Source organism: Chlorocebus sabaeus, chromosome 14 (assembly GCF_047675955.1).
Source record: "Chlorocebus sabaeus isolate Y175 chromosome 14, mChlSab1.0.hap1, whole genome shotgun sequence".
Classification (NCBI taxonomy): domain Eukaryota; kingdom Metazoa; phylum Chordata; class Mammalia; order Primates; family Cercopithecidae; genus Chlorocebus; species Chlorocebus sabaeus.
In genome coordinates this window covers 97,251,304-97,271,629 of record NC_132917.1, presented here as the reverse complement: position 1 = coordinate 97,271,629, position 20,326 = coordinate 97,251,304, and the positions used below count along the sequence as shown (strand labels likewise).

The 20,326-nt window shown below is 41.1% G+C and overlaps 1 protein-coding gene across 4 annotated transcripts in view; it reads right to left on the bottom strand.

Moving 5' to 3' along the window:
* The window catches only part of ZNF892 (zinc finger protein 892), a 58,296-nt gene that overhangs the window by 37,258 nt on the left and 712 nt on the right, over positions 1-20,326 (bottom strand). For 3 of the 4 annotated variants that reach the window (XR_012095434.1, XM_073023173.1, XM_073023174.1), the window contains exons 2-4: positions 19,774-19,862; positions 16,958-17,060; positions 16,401-16,487 (exon numbers count right to left, since the gene is read on the bottom strand). Coding sequence is in view for 3 of the 4 variants with exons in the window: in XM_073023173.1 (XP_072879274.1) it covers positions 16,401-16,487; positions 16,958-17,060; positions 19,774-19,862 (279 nt within the window). In the remaining variant the exon portion in view is untranslated. Of the gene's footprint in view, positions 1-6,760; positions 14,378-16,400; positions 16,488-16,957; positions 17,061-19,773; positions 19,863-20,326 lie in introns of those variants that run through there. The other variant, XM_008007934.3, reaches the window with a different exon arrangement.

Here is a 20,326-nt window from a genome sequence, read left to right as displayed (position 1 = left end):
TTTATCAGCTATGGATCCTCACCAGACTAACTTCAAAAAAGATGCCTTCAGAAAAAAAGTTATTCCAGGAGGCCCTGTGAGTTTACATTTTACTACCTTAATACGAAGGCCTTCTGGAATGCAAGAAGGCCTAGTGATACACACATGGGCAAGTCTAAACAAATATTGATTGTATAAAACAATGACAATGTCAGTAAAATAAAACCAATACTTCGGAGGGACGGTGATTCTGCCACACTGATTGCAAAGACTGACCCAATTCTTCATCCCTGTCTGGGTCCACACTCATTGCAATGTGATCTTCTAGCCCCTTAAATCAGGAGCTGGAGTTGATTTTCTCCCCACCTAGGCTGGCTTGTAACTCTGGCTTATGGAATGTGATCAAAGTTTCAGTGCACCAGTTCGGAGTGGAAGCCTCAAAAAGGCTGGCATGCTTCTGCTCTCTGGAACTCCTGCCACCAGAAGGGCATGCCTGAGTTAGCTAGGCTGCTAGGAAAACAGAGCCAAGGCCATCACAGGGCAGCCAGCCACAGCTGATCCATCACCTTGCTGCAGACACATAACTGAGCCCAGCCTGAATGGAGAGGGAGCAATATCAAGCTGACCGTTAGATTCATGAGGAGTTATGTATGGCTATCATTTCATACCTTTACATTTTAGAATATTTGCTTGCAGCAAGAGCTAACCCATACCGAAATGACTGATGCTAAATCATTCTAAGGTCCTTTATTTCACTGTAGGAACAATAAAGAAACTGATTAACTTTAGAGTCTTAAATACGCTTTAAGCTAATTTAGCTTGTTAAAGTATTAATAATAGCTGAGGCACAAGAATTGTTTGAACCCGAGAAACGGAGGTTACAGTGAGACAAGATCGCGCCACTGCTCTCCAGCCTGGGTGACAGAGTGAGACTCTGTCTCTGTCTCTGTCTCTGTCTCTCTCTCTCTCTCTCTCTCTATATATATATATACACACAGACATATATATTTATATAAATAGACTAGGTGTGGTGGCTCACACCTGTAATCTCAGCACTTTGGGAAGCCAAGGTGGGTGGATCACTTGAGGCCAGGAGTTCAACACCAGCCTGGGCAACAAGGTGAGCCCCTGCCATCTCACAAAAATTTTAAAAATAGGCTGGGTATGATGGTGTGCACCTGCAGTTCTAGCTATTTGGGAGGCTGAGGCAGGAGGATCACTTGAGCCCAGGAGTTTGAGGCTGCAGTGATCTATGATGGTGCCACTGCACTCCAGCCTGAGCATCAGAGCAAGACCCTGTCTCTTAAATTAAGATATTAAAAATAACCATTCCAAATAATGGAAATAGAATGATATGGTTTGGATTTGTGTCCCTGCCCAAATCTCATGTCAACTGTAATCCCCAGCATTGGAGGAGGGGCCAGTGGGAGGTGACTGGATCATGGGGGTGGGATTCCCCCTGCTGTTCTCATGATAGTGAGTGAGTTCTCACAAGATCTGGTTGTTTAAAAGTGTGTAGCACCTTCCCCTTCACTCTCTTCCTCCTTTTCTGGCCATGTAACACATGCCTCCTTCCTCTTCACCTTCCACCACAACACTACAGCTCAATATCCCTGATGTATTCATGGATCAGGATTTATTGAGGAATTGATGCAAAATCCCTTTTAAAAAATACTAGCAAACTAAACTCAACAGCATAATAAAAAATTATAGTTCAACCATTGTGGAAGACAGTGTGGTGATTCCTCAAGGATCTAGAACTAGAAATACCATTTGACCCAGCCATCGCGACACCCAAAGGATTATAAATCATGCTGCTCTAAAGACACATGCACACATATGTTTATTGTGGCACTATTCACAATAGCAAAGACTTGGAACCAACCCAAATGTCCATCAATGACAGACTGGATTAAGAAAATGTGGCACATATACACCATGAAATACTGTGCAGCCATAAAAAAGGATGAGTTCATGTCCTTTGTAGGGACATGGATGAAGCTGTAAATCATCATCCTGAGCAAACTATTGCAAGAACAGAAAACCAAACACCGCATGTTCTCACTCATAGGTGGGAATTGAACAATGAGAACACTTGGACACAGGAAGGGGAACATCACACACCGGGGGCCTGTCGTGGGGTGGGGAGATGGGGGAGGGATAGCATTAGGAGATATACCTAATGTAAATGACGAGTTAATGGGTGCAGCACACCAACATGGCACATGTATACTATGTAACAAACTTGCACGTTGTGCACATGTACCCTAGAACTTAAAGTATAATTTTAAAAAATGAAAGTTATATAAAAATAAATAAATAAATAATTATAGACCATGACCAAGTGGGATTTATCCATGAAATGCAAGGATGGTTTATATATGAAAATGAACCAATGCAATAAACCATATTAACAGAATGAAAAACAAAAAAACACACAATTATCTCAACTAATGCAGAAAAAGCATTTGACAATATTTAACACCCTTTCATGATTTTAAAAAACCACTCAACAAACTAAAAACAGAAGGAAATTACCTCAACATAACAAAGGCAATATATAAAAAATCCATAGCTAATATCACGCTCAATGGTGAGAAACTGAAAGCTTTTCCTCCAAGATAGGAACAAGCCCACTCTCACATCTTCTATTCAACATAGTACTAGAGGTCCTAGTAAGAGTAATTAAGCAATAAATTGGAAAGGAAAAAATAAAATTATGTGCAGATGACCTGATCTTAAATGTAGCCCTAGATTTCAAAGGATGTCATGAACAGCCTGGGGCAGAGACTTGTTACAGGGGTGGAGCCACTGTAGAGACCCCACTAGGACAATGCCCAGTGGAACTGTGGGGTCAGAACCACTGCATAGAGTCCCCCACTAGGCCTAGAGGAGCTGTGGCGGCAGGGCCGTTCCCAAGACCCCAGAACTGTAGCGCTACCAGTGTGCAACACCAGTCTGGGAGAGCTGCAGGCACAAGATTTCAACCCACGAGAGCTTCTGTGTGGACTGAGCCCAGGAAAGCCACAGAGTAGACTTGCTTAGGATCTCCTCTCTTTTTCTCTGTCTCTCCTTTTTGGAATGCAAATGTCTATCCTATGACTGGCTCACCACTGTATTTCAGAAGCACATAACTTGTTTAATTTCACAGGCTCAGAGCTGGAAATTTGCCTTAGGATGAATAGTGATTTGAGTCTCACCCATATCTGATTTCAGATGAGACTCTTGGGCTTTGGAATTTGGAGTTGATTCTGAAATCAGTGAAGACTTTTGGGGATATTGGGATGGAATGAATGTATTTTGTATGTGAAAAGGGCAAAAGTTTTGGGGAGCCAGGGGTGGAATGCTATGGTTTGAATGTTTACCCCCTCCAAAACTCATGTTGAAATTTAATTGCCGGTGTTGAGTTTAAAGAGGCAGGACCTTTTAAGAGGTGATTAAGCCATGAGGGCTTCACCCTTGTGGGTGCAATTGGTGCCATTACAAAAGTGTGAGTTCAATCTCCTCTTCCACATTCCTTCATGGGATGATGCTGCAAGGAGGGCCTCATCTGATGCTGGCCCCTTGATCTCGAACTTCTCTGCCTCCAGAACTGTGAGGCAATAAATTTTCCACCCTTATAAATGACCATCTGTGGTATTCTGTTATGGCAGCACAAAACAAACTAAGACAATGGCTGAGAGGGTAAATTTTATGTTATGTGTTTTGTACCACAATAAAAAAGTACTATCACATTTGAGTTTTTTTTTAAAAGGAAAGAATGTTTATAAAATAAATGAAGCACTAATATATTCCATAACATAAACCTTATGAAAACATTATGGTAAGTGAAAGAAGCCAATCACAAAGACCATGTCTTAGCCCCTTTTGTGCTGCTATGACAGAATGCTATACTGGGTAATTTATAATGAATAGAAATTTATTTCCTCATAGTTCTAGAGTTTGGGAAGTCCAAAATCAAGGAGCTGGTGTCTGTTGAGGGCCTTCTTGCTGTACCATTCCCTAGCCAAAGGGGAAAGAGAGGGCAATAGAGGAGCAAGAGGGAGCCAAACTTGTTCTTTTGTAAGGAACCCACTTCTGCGACAACAGACCCACTCTCACAATAGCATTAATCCATTCGTGAGGGTGGTGCCCCCATAATCTACTGACCTCCCATTAGGCCCCATCTCCCAGAACTACCTCACTGGAGATCAAGTGGTCAACACATGAACTTTAGGGGACATATTCTGATATAGTTTGGGTCTGTGACCCTGCCCAAATCTCATGTCAAATTGTAATCCTCAATGTTGGAGGTGGGACTTGATTGGAGGTGATTAGATCATGGGGGCAGATTTCCCCCTTTAGTGCTCTTCTTGTGATGAGTTCTCATGAGATCTGGTTGTTTAAAAGTGTGTGGCACCTTCCCCCGTCTCCTTCTCTGGCCATGTAAGATGAGCCTGTTTCCCCTTTGCCTTGCACCATGATTATAAGCTTCCTAAGGCCTCTCCAGCCATGCCTCCTGTACAGCCTGTGGAACTGTGAGCCAATTAAGCCTCTTTTCCTTATAACTTAGTTTCAGGTTATTGATAGCAGTGTGAAAACGGCCTAATCCACATTCAAACCACACCAGATCATATACTGTATAATGACTGTATGATTCCACTTATTTGAAATGTCTAGAACAGGCAAATCTACACACATAGAAAGTGTATTCATGGTTGCCTAGTGCTGGGGAGAACAGAGGAGTTGGGAGTTACCTTAGTCTGTTCCAGCTGCCATAACAAATGTACCACACAGTGAGTAGCTGATAAACAACAACAAATGATTTCTTACAGTTCTGGAGGCTGGGAAGTCCAAGATCAAGGCACCAGCATAATGAAATTTGAGTGAGAACCCACTTTCTAGCTCACAGATGACTGTCTTTTCATTGTGTCCTCACAAGGGAGAAGGGGTGAGTGACCTGTTTGTGGCCACTTTCATAAGAGCACTGAGCTCATTTATCAGGGCTACGCCCTCTTGACCTACTCACTTCCCAAAGGCCCCATCTCCTAATACCATCAGTTTAGGGGTTAGGATTGCAACTTACGAATTTTGAGGGTACACAAACATACAGACCATAGCAGAGGTTATAGCTAAAAGTTTTATTCTAGAGGTGATGTTCTAAAATTTATTGTGGTGATGGTTGTACAACTCTGTGAATACACAAACACTGAACTGTACATTTTAAATGGGTAAATTTTATGGAATGTAAATTATATCTCAATAAATCTGTGGTGGGGCAGAGTGGCTCATGCTTGTATTTCCAGCACTTTGGGAGGCCAAGGTGGGCAGATTGCTTGAACTCATGAGTTCAAGACCAGCCTGGCCAACATGGTGAAACCCCATTTCTACAAAAGATGCAAAATAATTTAGCTGGGTGTGGTGGTGCATGCCTGTAATCCAGCTACTCGAGGCTGAGGTGGAAGGATTGCTTGAGTCCAGGAGGTTGAGGCTGCAACGAGCCAAAATCACCACCACTGTACTCCAGCCTGGGTGAGAGTGAGACCTTGTTTCAAACCTCCTCCCCTCCAAAAAACCCCACTATTATCTGTTATGAAATATTCTTATGTTTAAAGAAAGTTGCTACATAATGAGAAAACATTCAAATCACCAGAGATTTGACAATTCTTAACTTGTATTCAGATAACAACCAAGTGTCAAAATACATAAAGTAAAACTTGACATAACATATAGACAAATATATGACAGTGGAAGCATATAAATTAGTAAAAGAATAAATTTGAAGGGCTTACATTACCTGATTTTGAGATTTACTACAAAGCTACAGTAACCAAGATAACGTGTGGTTTTGGCAAAGGGATGGACACGTAGATCAATGGAATAGAATAGAAAACTGAGAAACAGAGCCACTTAAACACGAGCAATCAATTGTTGACAAAAGGGCAAAGGCAATTCAATGGAGAAACAATCTTTTCCACAAATGATGCTGAAACAACTGGATAACCACATGTAAAAACAATGAGCCTAGGCCTTTAACACATTATATAAAAATGTGAAAATTTTCACAATATGAAAAACATTACCAATAAGCTAGTAGAAGAAAAATTTCCTAAACATTAGTTCGGGATGGGTTCTCAAATATGACACCAAGGTATGGTCCATAAAAGGAAAAACTGGACTTCATTAAAATTTAAAACCTTTGCTTTATAAAAGACACTGAAATAAAAATTGAATAAAAGAGAATAAAAAGACAAACCACAAACTACAAAAATAAACTAGGAAAACAAACAATAGAATTCTTTTAAAATGGCAAAAGATTTGAACACTTCATCAAAGATACACAGATGGACAAAAGCACATGAAAAGATGCTCAACATCATTAGTTATTAAGGAAATGCAAACTGAAGCTACAATGAGATACCACTACACATCTACTAGAATGGATAAAATAAAAACAATGAGAATACCAGGTGTTGGCAAATTATGGAGCAACCACATCTTCATACATTGCTGGTGGGAAAACAAATTCAACCAATCATTCTGGAAAAGGTTGGCCCTGTGTTACAAAGGTAAACATATACTCACGATATGACCTAACCATTTTACTCCAATATTTACCCTACAGATATCAAAATTTATGTTCATACAAAAACCTAATGTTTGTAATAGTGTTATTCATAATCACTAAAAATTATAAACAACCAAAATGTGCTTCAGTGGGTTAATGGCTAAGAATACTGTGGTACCTAACATGGAAAACTACTCAGCAATCAAAATTAATAAAAGACACAACACTGATGAAAATCAAAGCCTTTATACTCAATGCAGGGTGGGGAGCCACTCTTAAAAAAAAGCAGCACAACGGGAATTTGTTGGTGCAGTGGAATTGTTCTGTACCCTTTATGGTGATGGTTACACAAGTCTACACAGGTCGTTTTAAGACAGAACTGTGGAAGGAAGAAAGGAAGAAGGGAGAAAGAAAGAGAAAGGGGTGAAAGGAGAAGGAGGAAGATGGGAAGGAGGAGAGAGAGAGGGAGAAGGAGAAGGAGGAACTATTATAACCACACACACAATTATGGTGGTAGTTACAAGGGTAATATCTTCGTCAAACATAGCAAACACCTTTAAGTGAGTGAATTTTATTGTGCACTTTGATAAAAGTTGATTTTTGCAAAAGTTCAAAAAGTCAGTTATTTTAAAAGACTAGTAAAATTGACACATCTCTAGAAACATTACCAATAGAGGATACAAATAAGCAACATCAGGAAAGAAAAAAGGGACATAAGTTCAGATAGAACAAGTACTTGAAAATAAAACCATTTTAAACAACTCGAAGACCAAACAGGATACATTTTTAGAAAAACCTACAACTTTCTAGAAGAAATAGTAAATCTAAATAGCCCCTAAAACCAACCAAACCACACACTACAAACACAATAACCCCAGTTTAACAGATGAATGCAACTAAAATTCAAGGGACACAAACTCCCCCAGAGAGAGAGAAAAAAAATCATGAAATTGCATCCCAGGAATGCAAGGATTCTTTAACATCAGAAAATCAATGTACTTTACCACATTAATAGATGAAAAGGAACCACATGGTTATCTCAAAAGATGCATATTTTAACAGGATCCCAGAAAACTTATTTAAAAAGATAAAAAGTCTCATTCCATTATATTCACAGTTGTTTTTATTGGGTCACCACTGTGAAGCATACATGATGGATATGTCTTCTAAATGACTGTATCATTAATACCTAATAGTTATGTAGCACCTGATAGCTTACAAACCACATTTGCATCCCTTTTCTACCTAACTCTAATCATTCTCAAGTAGGCATTAAATTTTAAAACATTTATCTATGAGGAGATAGATATCAAAGGATGAAGGTGACTTGTCCCAAATCTCAGTTATTTTCATTCTTTATTCTGTTGATTCTCTATGATCTCATATGTCATATGGCAAATTAAAGTGAACAGATAGCCACATGTAGATAACATACAACTGGAAAAAAATCTGAAATTCTGAGTCCAGTTCTCCAGTGCTTCTTATATGCTTTTCAAACAAAAATACAAATACAAAAAATTTAACCCTTTAGTTTATATTCTTAGTCATATCTATCCTTCTCAAGTTTATAACCTACAATTAAATACTGGTGTTTCCTCAATTTATAAACTATTGTTTCTTCAAAGCTAGATGAAGCAGGCTGATAGTTTCTATCTACCAAATTGGCAGCTTATCTTCAGGAATCCAGCGAGCATTTCTTTTAGTACCTATTCCTAACTGGTTACAAATGACCTGTATACACCACAAACCCTATATATACCACAACTTGATGTGTGATTTCAGTGTCAAGCACAAGGATGTCACGGGAAAGGTGGAGCACTACTTTCTCCTACTGCTCTCACTAAGTACGACTAAAAATCTGGGATATTATATACAAAGCAAACATAAGAAAGTTCTAGAAGGTGGAGAGAGAATGGACTGGCTAGGGACCTCAGAACCTGAGGAAGAACACAGCAGTGACGTTCTTGGGTTTTCTTATTGCCTCATCTATCCCAGATTGGGTTCTAGAGAAGCTGACAACCCAGAAATGCCAACAGGCACAGGCACAGACCCCCCCCCCAAAAAAAAAAAGCCCCAAGAAAAATCTGCTTTTTCTAGCCAAAGGACTGGAAAGGGAGTAGCCTAGCAAGACAGAAAATGTTTAGGAAACCACAATCCTACTTAAAAGACCACAGAAGTAAGCTATGGTCCTATCCCCACCAACAAAGGCCTATACTTCCACCCTCACCAGGCTGTAACAAGGCTCTCAGTCCTCCACCTTTAGCCTGGGGTGGTATCAGAGAAGACCAAGTGGGCAGATAGATTTCTAAAACCCACACCTCCCCACACATCACCCTGGCAGTGTCCCCCCTACTCAGAGCCATCTCTCTTCTTTCTTACTGGTGTGGTCTCAGTGGAAGCCAAGTGGGGGGTCAAGACTTACACCAATTCCCAACAGTAATGATGTCACCCTCAACCCCACACCATGCTGTCAATCGAGGCCACGTAAATAGCAGTAACAAGGCGTTCCTGATCTTCCCTGGCCAGTGTGGTGTCAGCGGAGGCCTAGTGGGGAGCTGTAAATCCCACCCTTGCCCAGCAGTAGTGAGGACCCCTGCCCAGGAGTCATTAGAGGCCAATGGTGAACCTGGACTTCCAACACCAACTTAAAGTAAGGAGGCAGCACCCCCGCAACACGTTCTCCACCACAGCGGTATCCGAGGAGGCCTGTCAATGCAGAAGACTTCAACAGGATACCGAGTCTCACACCAAAATACTCCAAATGTCCAGACTTCAACTGAAAATCACTCCTCACACCAAGAACCAAGAAAATCTCAACTTAAATGAGAAGATAACCCAAAGATGTCAATACTGAGATGACACAGATGTTAGGATAACCTGCAAGGATTTGAGAGCAGCCATCGCAAAAATGCCTCAAAGAGTAATTACAAACATGCTTAATGCAAACAAAATAAGCAAAGAAAGGCTCTCAGCAAGGAAACAAAGAATCATGTGCAACTAAAAAATACAATAACTGAAATAAAATTCAAGGATGGTCTCAACAGCAGAATCAAAAGGACAGAGGGAAGATCTAGTGAACTGGAAGACAGAACAACAGAAAATACTCAATATGAAGAGAGAAAACTGTGATGAACTATGTCCCCCCACCCCAATTCATTATGTGGACACCCTAACCCTCAATGTGACTATATTTGGAGATAGGTTCTGAGGAAGTCATTAAGGTTAAAAGAGACCTTAAAGGTGGGGTCCCAATCCAACTTCTCTCCACACCTATGCACTGAGAACAGGTCATGTGAGAACACAGTGAGAGTGCAACCATCTACAAGCCAGGAACTGAACGCAGTTGGACCCTGATTTTAGACTTACAGCCTCCAGAACTTTGAGAAATAAATTTCTGTGCTTTGAGCCACCCAGTCTATGGATGTTTGTTATGGCCGACCAAGCAGATTGAGATTCCGGTACCCAGAGGCGGATGCTGCTGTAACAGACGCCTCAAAATGTGGAGGCAGCTTTGGACAGGGTGATGGGTAGAGACCAAGAGTTCTGAGGTACATGCTAGAGATGCGGATATTAAAGGCCACTCTGGCAAGGCCTCAGATGGCAATGAGGTACATATTATTAGAACTGGGAAAAAAAAAAAAAAGGTGGCTCTTGTTATAAAGTGGCAAAGAACTTCTCTGAACTGTTCTAGTGTTTTCTGAAAGGCAGAACTTGAGAGTGATGAAACTGTTTATTTAGCAGATTTCTAAGCAAAGTACTGAAGGTGCGGCTTGGGTCCCCTTAGTGCTTGTAGTAAAATGTGGGAGGAGAGAGATGAAGTGAAGAAGGAACTGTTAAGAAACAAGGAAGCACAATTAAAGAAACGTGAAAATTCCATTCGTATCACAAAAATATGAGAAAATGTGCTATGAAGAAAACACTAAGCGTGTGGCTTAAAAACTATTTCAACCATTTGATAAATAGATCAAATGGGTTTAGCAGCCCCAGGAGAAGCCAGGAATATAATGGGATTATAACAGCAGAAACACAGCCACCTGGCACTAAAGGGGACAGAAAAACAACAAAATAAAATGAAGGCAGGCTTTAGGACTTCTTAGATCCTACAGAACCAGAGAGCCATTTGTCTATGAGTATGTGTTATCCTTCAAGAAAAGAGAATGACCCTGAAAACAATTCAGAGACCACTGGGGATGCCTCCTGTTTCAAAGGGTGGAACCATCACCCTGGTTTCAACAGAACAGAAAGCCTCCAACTGAAGCCTTAGGGGCAGAATTACCCTAGAGGCTTAGGCAAGGGGCTACCTGGCAGTACCAGAGACAGGACCTCTACCCCAGTGGGTCCGGGAGGCACAAAAGAGGATTACTCTCACAAGATCTGACGAAACACAAGACCTAACGGAATTTGCCTTGCTAAGTTTTGGACTTGCTCAGGACACATCCCTCCTCCTACTTTCCTATTTCTCCCTCTGTGGAATGGGAATGCCTACATTATGTCCAGACCACAAATGTATTTTGCAAGCACATAACTTGTTTGGTTTCACAGGTTCACAGCTGGAAAGTCATTGTGCCTCAGGATGAATTGCACCTTGAGTCTTACCCGTATCTGATTTAGGTGATATTTACTTGAAGGTCTGGACTTTAGAGCTAATGCTAGAATGAGTTAGGGCTTTTGGGGCTGTTGGAGTGGAATAAATGTATTCTGCATGCAAGGACATAAATTCGGTGAGGGGCTGGGGTGGAACGTTATGGACTAAATGTATCCCCTCTTCCCCAAAATTATGTTGAAGTCCTAATCCCCAATGTGAATTTATTTGGAGACAGCGTTTTCAGGGGGGTAATTAGGGTTAAATGAGGTAAGAAGGGCAGAGTCCTAATCTGCTAGAACTGGTGGACTGATAAGAAAAGGGAGCTATTTCTCTCTCCCTCTCCCAGCTGGCCCACCTGCATGCACTACGGACATGAGAAGACACAGTGAGAAGGCAGCCATCTGTAAGCCAGGAAGAAAGCCCTCATTAGAGGCAGAGTCAGCAGGCACCTTGATCTTGGACTTCCCAGCCTTCAGAACTGTTAGAATTACATATTTTTTTGAGTCACCCGGTCAGTCTATGCTGTCTTGTTATGGCAGATTGAGCAGATTCAGACAAAAATCGTCAAGAAAAAATGAACAGAGCCTCAGGAACTTGTGAGACGACAACCAAAGAGCTCCTATTTCTTTCATTAGAGTCCCAGGAGAAAAGGAGTAGAAGGTGGGGGCTGAAATGTATTTAAAGAGATGAGGGCTGAAAATCTACCAAATTTGGCAAAAGACATAAACCTACACATTGAAGAAGCTAAGCAAACCCAATAGGGTAAACTAAAAGAAATTCACACCAAGATACATCATAGTACAGCTTCCTAAAATTAAAAACTCTGCACTCAAAATAATGTGTCCAATAATCTTCAAAGTTTCAATGAAAAAAAAATATATAAAAAGACGCCACCTGCCTCTACCCAAGAGTAAAATGGTAAACGGTATTTCAAAGTCTTTTCAAGCTTTTCATAATCTAATATGCAGTGTCAGTGCAAATCTACAACTAAACTTTACTATAAGCTATAAAAAATCTAAGGGACAAACTAGATACAACTGAGGTAAATCTTTATAAATAAGCACATTCTCAGGTAACTCAGATACCTTAAAACAGTTTGAATACATCAAAAGTCTCTTCTGTACTCAATTTTCTAAGCTGTGGCTCCTGACCCTTGGAAATTAACATGATTTAGTAGGCGATGTCTCAGTAAGCAAGGTCTAAAAGACAAAAAGTGCAGAAGCAAACACCCTGCATTACCCTGCAGCCAACAGTCCTTAGCTGCACGGTAAAGCTACCCTCACAGAAACAGTCAGCCAACAGTCCTTAGCTGCAGCCTAAAGCTACCCTCACAGAAACAGTCAGCCAACAGTCCTTAGCTGCATGGTAAAGCTACCCTCACAGAAACTTTTCAACTGGACAACTATTAAGTCTAATATTTTTCACGGTTGTGAATATTCAGTTGAGTAGTTAACATAATCAATATTTTTTGGGTTCATTCCCCGAGCTCTTTTTTTCTATCCTTTCCCTCTACTTCCTTTGGCTCTTTAAACTTAAGAATGCAGGACAACTTCCCTTCCACCACCACTCCTGACTCTGGACAAACTCATTGTGAATTCTCAATCTCTTATTTCTACCCACGCAACTTCCCTAAAAGTATAACTTATCTCCTTTAAAACTTATATTCTTAGTATTATGAAAATATCTAGCACAGTCAAGATGTCCCCTTTCCACCACAGCATACCCCATTTCTCTCCCAAGGATATGGTAATTTACATACACGTTAGGGTGTTACAAATAATTTCCCTCTTTCCTGACGGAAATTCAGCGTCCTCTGCCAGAACACTTTTAAAAATGTAAAACTATACTTTCACAGTCTAATCATGCTACAACCCATATCAGCAGTGACTTCTCAATAACTTTTTTGCAACACCATCTTAAATCTCTTTGTAGACCCCCATGGCAAGCACGGTAAATGCTCAGTAAGTATGCTCTGAATGTACCACATGTACATGGTCTTTATCCAGTATGAATTCTCTTGTGTTGGCCAAAGGTTAAGTGCTCACTAAAAGCTTGGACATATTTCTTGGTTTTCACTCCAGCATGAGTTTTCTGATGTTGAGAGAGGGATGAGCTCTGGCTGAAGGCTTTTCCACATTCCTTACACTTGTACGGCTTTTCTCCAGTGTGAGTTTTCTGATGCTTTGTAAGAGACGAGCTCTGGCTGAATGCTTTTCCACAATCTTTACATTTGTAAGGTTTCTCTCCAGTGTGTGTTCTCTGATGACGAATAAGGGCTGAGCGGTCACTGAAGGCTTTGGCACAATCATTGCATTTATAGGGTTTCTCCCCAGTGTGAGTTCTCTGGTGCTGAGTCAGGGCTGAGCAGTAGCCAAAGGCTTTCCCACATTCGTTACACTCGTAAGGCCGCTCCCCAGTATGAGTCCTCTGGTGCTGAATAAGACCTGACCGATCACTAAAGGCTTTGCCACATTCGTTACACTTATAGGGTTTCTCTCCAGTGTGAATGACCTGATGCTGGGTAAGGAATGTGCTTTGGCTGAAGGCCTTCCCACATTCGTTACACTCATAAGGTTTCTCTCCAGTATGAATTCGCTGATGTTGAGTGAGGTATGAACTCTGGTTAAAGGCCTTCCCGCATTCATTGCATTCATAGGGTTTTTCTCCAGTATGAATGATGTGATGCCGAATAAGGGCTGAGCGGTGACTGAAGGCTTTCCCACACTCATGGCATTCGTAGGGCTTCTCTCCAGTATGAATTCTCTGGTGCAGAGTAAGGTGTATGCTCTGGCTAAAGGCTTTCCCACACTCCTTACATTCATAGGGTTTTTCTCCGGTGTGAATTCTCTGATGTAAGACAAAAGCTGAGTAGTAACTGAAGGCTTTCTCACACTCACTGCATTTCCAAGGTTTCTTTCCTGCACAAATTCTCTCGTGCCGAATTATTTCTGAATTTTGTTTTAAGTTATTTTTAAATGACTCACAATGATGTAGTCTCTCTCCCTGCTGCTGAACGAGTAAGGACCTCCGAGTGCAACTTCTTCTAAATTCATCAAATTGGTAACTTCTCTCCCTAGAAGATTTCTGAGTGACGGCCTCTTGGATTAAATGTTTCTCATGGTTTTCCTGCTGACTCTCTAAAGAATCCTCACGTTCACTAGAACCTTCCTTTGAAAATCTTACAATTAACACCCCAGGGGCCGATTCTTCTTCAGAAATACCCTTCTCTGGAGTGAGCTCCTTGCTTTCTGGTATTGTTTCCCAGTCTGAAATGAGCAAAAATACACACGTGTATCATTTCCTACCCTGGGAGAAAAATAACTGCTGGGGTAGGAAATTAATGAGACATGTTTGTTAAGAATATTTACAGGGAACACATGAACTTCAAAGCTCTCAAAAATAGTCTTGCAATCTTGGGAGAACACAAGAAAAAAAAGATGACTGGACAAAGAAGTACAGCTGCGTAAAGGAGAGTGTGTACAGGTACTCAACGTTCCCCTATGCAGCAGGATAGGAAATAACGAAAAATAACAGAATGAGACTAACAAGAGGTGATGTGGAGAAATAGCAGATTTTTTTTAAAGGACTTAGAGGGACAGGGCTTGGATCAGAGAAAGATGGTCTTCCAAAGACTTACCGTACCCATCTGACCAGAGCCTTATCGTTTCATGCCTCGAGAATGACCATCTTTAGCTAATCTCCTTGCCACCAATCCTTTCCTACTCCAATATGTCCCAACCACTGCTAACAGACTAATTGCTGAAAACCATCTCCTTTTCACAAAAATCTGTTGCTTCTACTGTCTCAAGATGAGACACAAATTCTAGAAGCTAGCATTCAACATGGTCCAGGTCTACAAACTCAAATGAGCACAAAGCTTATTAACTGGAAAGCAACTAATCGCCTCTCATTGCTTACCACCACCTTAGACCCAGCAAACTGGAAAGAGTAAAACAGAACCAAGAAGAAAGAAAAAAGAGAGAAAGGAACGAAAGAGAAAAACAGCAGTGTGTTGCGAGAGGAAGGCTGAAACTCCATGTTTCAGATTAGTCCCCAACCTCTCAAGATACCTGCCCCAAGTTCCTGGGCTTCCTAGTAAGAATTTGAGGGGAAAAGCTTCACTGCTAAAAATGTTTCAATCCTTGCAAGCTTAAGCGGTCTTCAATATCCATTCCAATCATGTCTCTACAGGAAATAAATTAATACAATACAGTGCTCTCAACGAGATATACTCAGGGAAGTGCCTGGGATTTTAAATAGGTAGAAGAGGTAAGGCAAACGGACTTCCAGCTAAGGGGAGTGTAAAAATTAAAGCCCCAAATGTTCACGAAGAACACACGGTTAGTGGAGGACAGTGAGGGACTTGCTTATCTGATGTTAAGAGTTCAAGCTGAAGAACAGAGAAGGCAAAAAAGTTAGGCAGGTAGACTAACAACGGCTTTGAAAGCAGGTAGAGGAATACAGAACTGGCAGTGTAAGCAACTCACTGGGGCATCTAGCAGTATTATGCTGCCTCAATTTTACAAAGATAAGAGTAAAGAAAGTATAATTAACCAGTAGTCTATTGCAGTAACAGAAGTAACAGGGTCAAATCCATAACATCTTTCAAAAAAGTTACGAGGACTTAACAGCTATCATTTGCTTAGCATATAGCCAGGTACTGTTTAAAACACTTCTCTTGGATTATTTCCTTTGACCGTCACCACAACAGTATAAGCTCTGTGCTGTCACTATCCCCATTTCACCACTGGGGAAATTTAAGTCACAGAGAACACAAGTCACCTGTTAAAGGTCACAAAGCTAATGAGTAGCTAAGATCGGGTTTAAACCAAGGGAGCTTAGTTCCAAAGTCTGCAGTCTTAACCATCATGCCATGCCGCCTCTGCTTAGACAGAGAAGGTGGCAAGGGAAAACCCAGAGATGAATTTACAGTCATTGATCTGAGACTCAAAAACATGGCGTTCGGCAAAGATAAAATGACACATGGAAAATCCTGCTTTAGAGCCTTGAACCCAAGCAAGTTATTAACAAACATTAAAATGTTGGTTTCATTGCACCTTATTTGGGAAAAAGAATTGGTTTGAAAGAGTAGAAAGTATTTACTTTCTAAAACATCAAATTATAACTTTATAAACAGATCACCATCCACGGAGCTAGGATGTGGCACAGGGGAAAGACAGGGACTTCAACTTTTCCATGGGTCTAGCAATATCTGGACAGGCTCCTCCTCCATAAGCATTTCCATTGACAATCTGGGTTTTACTCGCACTGTTTTCAACACTCACGCACCTGGAGCGGCTGCTTTTGAAACTTCTCTCTTCAGTTCCTCCTCATGCTCCAACTGAGAGATTACATCAGGTGTGGAAATTGGAAGCCCTATTCATAGGGAAAGAAAAAGGAGTCTGGTAAAGACCTCAGTGTTCGTTCCTTGGTCTTCAGGAACATGGTAAGAGAGGGAGAGTGAGGTCAGTTCTCCATTTCTTCCTCGACAGTGCTCTCGAGGTAGGAAGATTGATAGGGGGTTGAGTCCCTCATCAATTTTACCTCCCCCTATTTAAAGAATAAGCATCCATTCTCTTAAGAGTTGTTTTCATTAGCACTTTGTCTCCACATCCTTGGTGAAGGAGTAGAGAAGAAGGATGCTACAGGTCTATAAAATAAAGGTGTTTATGTCTAATTCCAGGAGTGTTAAAACTATATCCAGAAACAAAAGGCAGAAATTGCCTGTCTCAGGCCCTACTAGAATTAAGAATCATTGAATATAAGGACCCTGGAGCTCCTAGGAACTGAGGAGACCAAGGTACCACACTGGGTAAAATCACGGGCACTGGGGGAGCCATCCTTACCCAGCAAGACCAGATTCCTGGGCTTCTCAGGCACATCTCCCTGAGGAGAGTTCAGCTGCCTCCACTGGGTGAGAGCCTCAGCCATATCCCTGATCATCAGTTCCTGAAAAACCAAACAGATTGGTGCTCACCAACGAGCCTCCTTATAGAGGCCTCTGAAGAGGGCTAAAGCTGACAGCACAGGAAGAGGAAGACAGGAAGGATAAAAAGAGGACAGACAACATGGCCTCGGCCACCCTTTCCAGTACTAACATTCTCTGGTGAATTTGTAGTCCACAGACTCACTCTTTGCCTCCAGGCAACAGAAATGCATATTACCTGCAAGTAGGAAGGAAAGTACCTTCAATGTAAAACTTGAAGGTATGAACTTCTTAGTTTATTTATTAATAAATTGCAGACCTACAGAATTTGCTACTACTTATATAGGAAAAGGGGGAGAAAAATGTAATGATGAATTACATATTTTCCTTATGGTATAGTTTTTAAAATATACGGGGTTCAAGAAATGGAAGTATTGTTTTCTCTAGTTTTCCTAAGAATGAAATCAGTTCCATATATACTAAAAATTAAGATGTTTCCTACACGTCACAGAATATAGACTTATTTGTAAAACAGTATCTGAAGCCCAAAATACTATGAAAGTTCCTAGAGTGTTCTTGTCATTTTTCACAACGACCCTGATCAGTCTGCCCCTGCCCCCCAGCTGGTGGCGTTCTTTCATTTGCTTGAAGTGTGTGTCCTATTCCCTTTGGCCCCTTTACACATCCTGCTTCCTGTTCCTGAATATTCTGCCCCCTGCCCCATCCTTTCAGCAATGTGAATCCTTCTCTCCCTTCAGATCTCAGCTCAGGTGTTACTCAGGGGAAGCCTTCCCTGACCCTCCGGTTAGAACACATGTTCCTTCCCTTCCCTTGGGTTGTACACATAGAGGAGACCTTGTGACTAACATCAGCTCCACAGGAGCAGAGGCCAGGTCTGTTTTTGTTCACTGAAGCAGCCCTAGTACTTGGCACAGAGTAGAAACTCTGTAAATATTCGTTGAATATTTGAATGAAGAAAGAAAGGAAGGAACAAGAATTAATAGAAACAAGTTTAAATGGGGTGTTCTATAAAAGTGTGCATGGGAACAGAAGTGGGGAGGAGAACAGAAGCATATTAAACATAGAAAACACTGCAGGAGTATTTAGCCTAAACTTCTTCTAGATGATAGGCACAAAGTTTAGTTTGTTTACTAAAATATTGAAATAAGGGAGTAGAGCAGGTAATACTCTTTTGAATCTGTTACTGCTAAGATAAATGTCTAATAATTTTTCAAATTCTATTTTTTAAATTTCTGTGCGACTATAGTTTAACTTAGAGTAAAACAAACCAGTCCTTGGGTTAGCAAATGAATCAGTTTTACAGCTCTTTAAACTACGACTTGGACCACAGCCCCTTGAATGAATATATATATATATATATATATATATGAATCAAACGGTTAATTTTGTTTGTATTCAGCTTTCTAATGTATATTTCATAGTCTTTCAAACATTATTAGTAAAACAATGCACCTAATGACATAAAGTTAAAAGAACCACCTACTCTGAAAATTCTCTGCCCAAAATACACTCTTTAACACTTTAAGTAAGAAATCCCACACATAAGGCAATATGCCTCAGGAGCAATCAGCACAAGTAACGTAACCTGCACCATCTTCGTTCTGTACAAACAATGCTAACACCAACAGACTAACAGGCAGTTGCCCTCAGACTTCAGTTCCCTAAGAAAACCTCAGCAATCCACTCACTTAAGTGCCTGTGCCGGGGTCGAATGGCACAGGCAGGCCAATCAGACACCGTCAGCAGGTGCTACTGACTTTCTCTCCCCTCATCTCTCTGAACGCGATCTACAAATTCACAGATCAAAATCAATACTGGCATTTTCTCCCATGGTTTTATAAGGATCATCAGTACCCGTATGCTGTTAGGCCTGGTGTGACGGAAAGAAAGAGTCCCAGCACCTGAACCAAAGGGTCTGCCAATCTCCCGCTGTCTTGGCCAGATCTTACAGAAGCATCTTTACGAATCTTCTCTCTCCAATCAGCTACGGCATGTTTCGTCCTGCTGGGCCTCTAAAAACCTTCATGGGGCCGTCATTTACCTCTGGAATAAGACTGAGTGTAGACTGTCCTGGGGTCTGGGTACAACACAGCCAAGCTTCCCTCACCACAGTCTAGGTCACCCCACAGCGACTCACACATCCACACATCCTTGAAAGACCTCAAACTCCCTCATGATTTGAAGACTTTTTTTTTTCTTTTTTTGGCCAAAGCTGTTCTCTCTTGGAATATTCCCTTATTCTACCCTCCGACTACCCAATCTCTCTTATTTTTCAAAGTACAGTTTTTATCCTACACTTCTCCCAAACAGATGATTAAAAGAAAATCTCTTTCAGAGACTTTTACGACTTGTCTAGACATTTCTACGTTTAAAAAATATCTATTTCCTCATGTTTATTTTATTTATATATCTCTCACTGCCTTAGTAAACTCCACGACGCAGGAGCAAGTGGCTTTTACTTCTTTGCACCTCACCAAGGCCAATTACAGTACTGAATGTGTGTGCAGCAAACATTCAGTGGGTAGGGAGAAAGCAACGCTGGGAAGAGAGTTCTGCACAACCGAAGAGCACTTCCTGTGGGGTTCCTCAGTCATCAGTTTATCAGGATGAACCCAGTGGTCTAGGAATCAGGGCTGAGCAATTCCGTAACAGTGGAAGGAAACATATCCTTGCTCTGAGAACAGAAGGAAAAAAAAAGAAGAAATCTAAACTTACGTGGGACCCAGGGGTCAGCAGCACAGCAGTCACGTCATTTTCTTTTGGGTTTCCAGCATGGAGAAGGTCTGAGTCCTCAAAAAGTGATCCTAAAAGTGGAGACAGGAGCCATGACGATTACACTTTCCTTGCAATAAACTAGCAGGAAGTGCCACACACCAGCTAGTTGTCATCTAAGAAGAGTCAACACTGGGAACCAAAGGACAATCGCATAATATCCTTTAATCAAGACAGCCTTGCCCATTGCTGCCTCAGGCTCCTCCTGTTCTCCTCTGCCCTTAAACTCCAGTAGAATGAGCATCTAGACATATAAATTAAACGTATTTTTATCTTGCATGTGCTAAGTAGTCAAAATAATATTCCAAGTCTTTGAATGTCCATGCCTCTGTGATTCACCTCTGTTGTATTTCAGGCTCACAGGATGAACGAAGACGAGTTAAATTCTTTTTGAACATTGGCTTTTCAGATATTGATACAATACCGACTGACTCAAAAAAGCGATGGGTCTTACGGAAGAACCACCACCACCAGCAAAAACAAACCAAGATTGTAA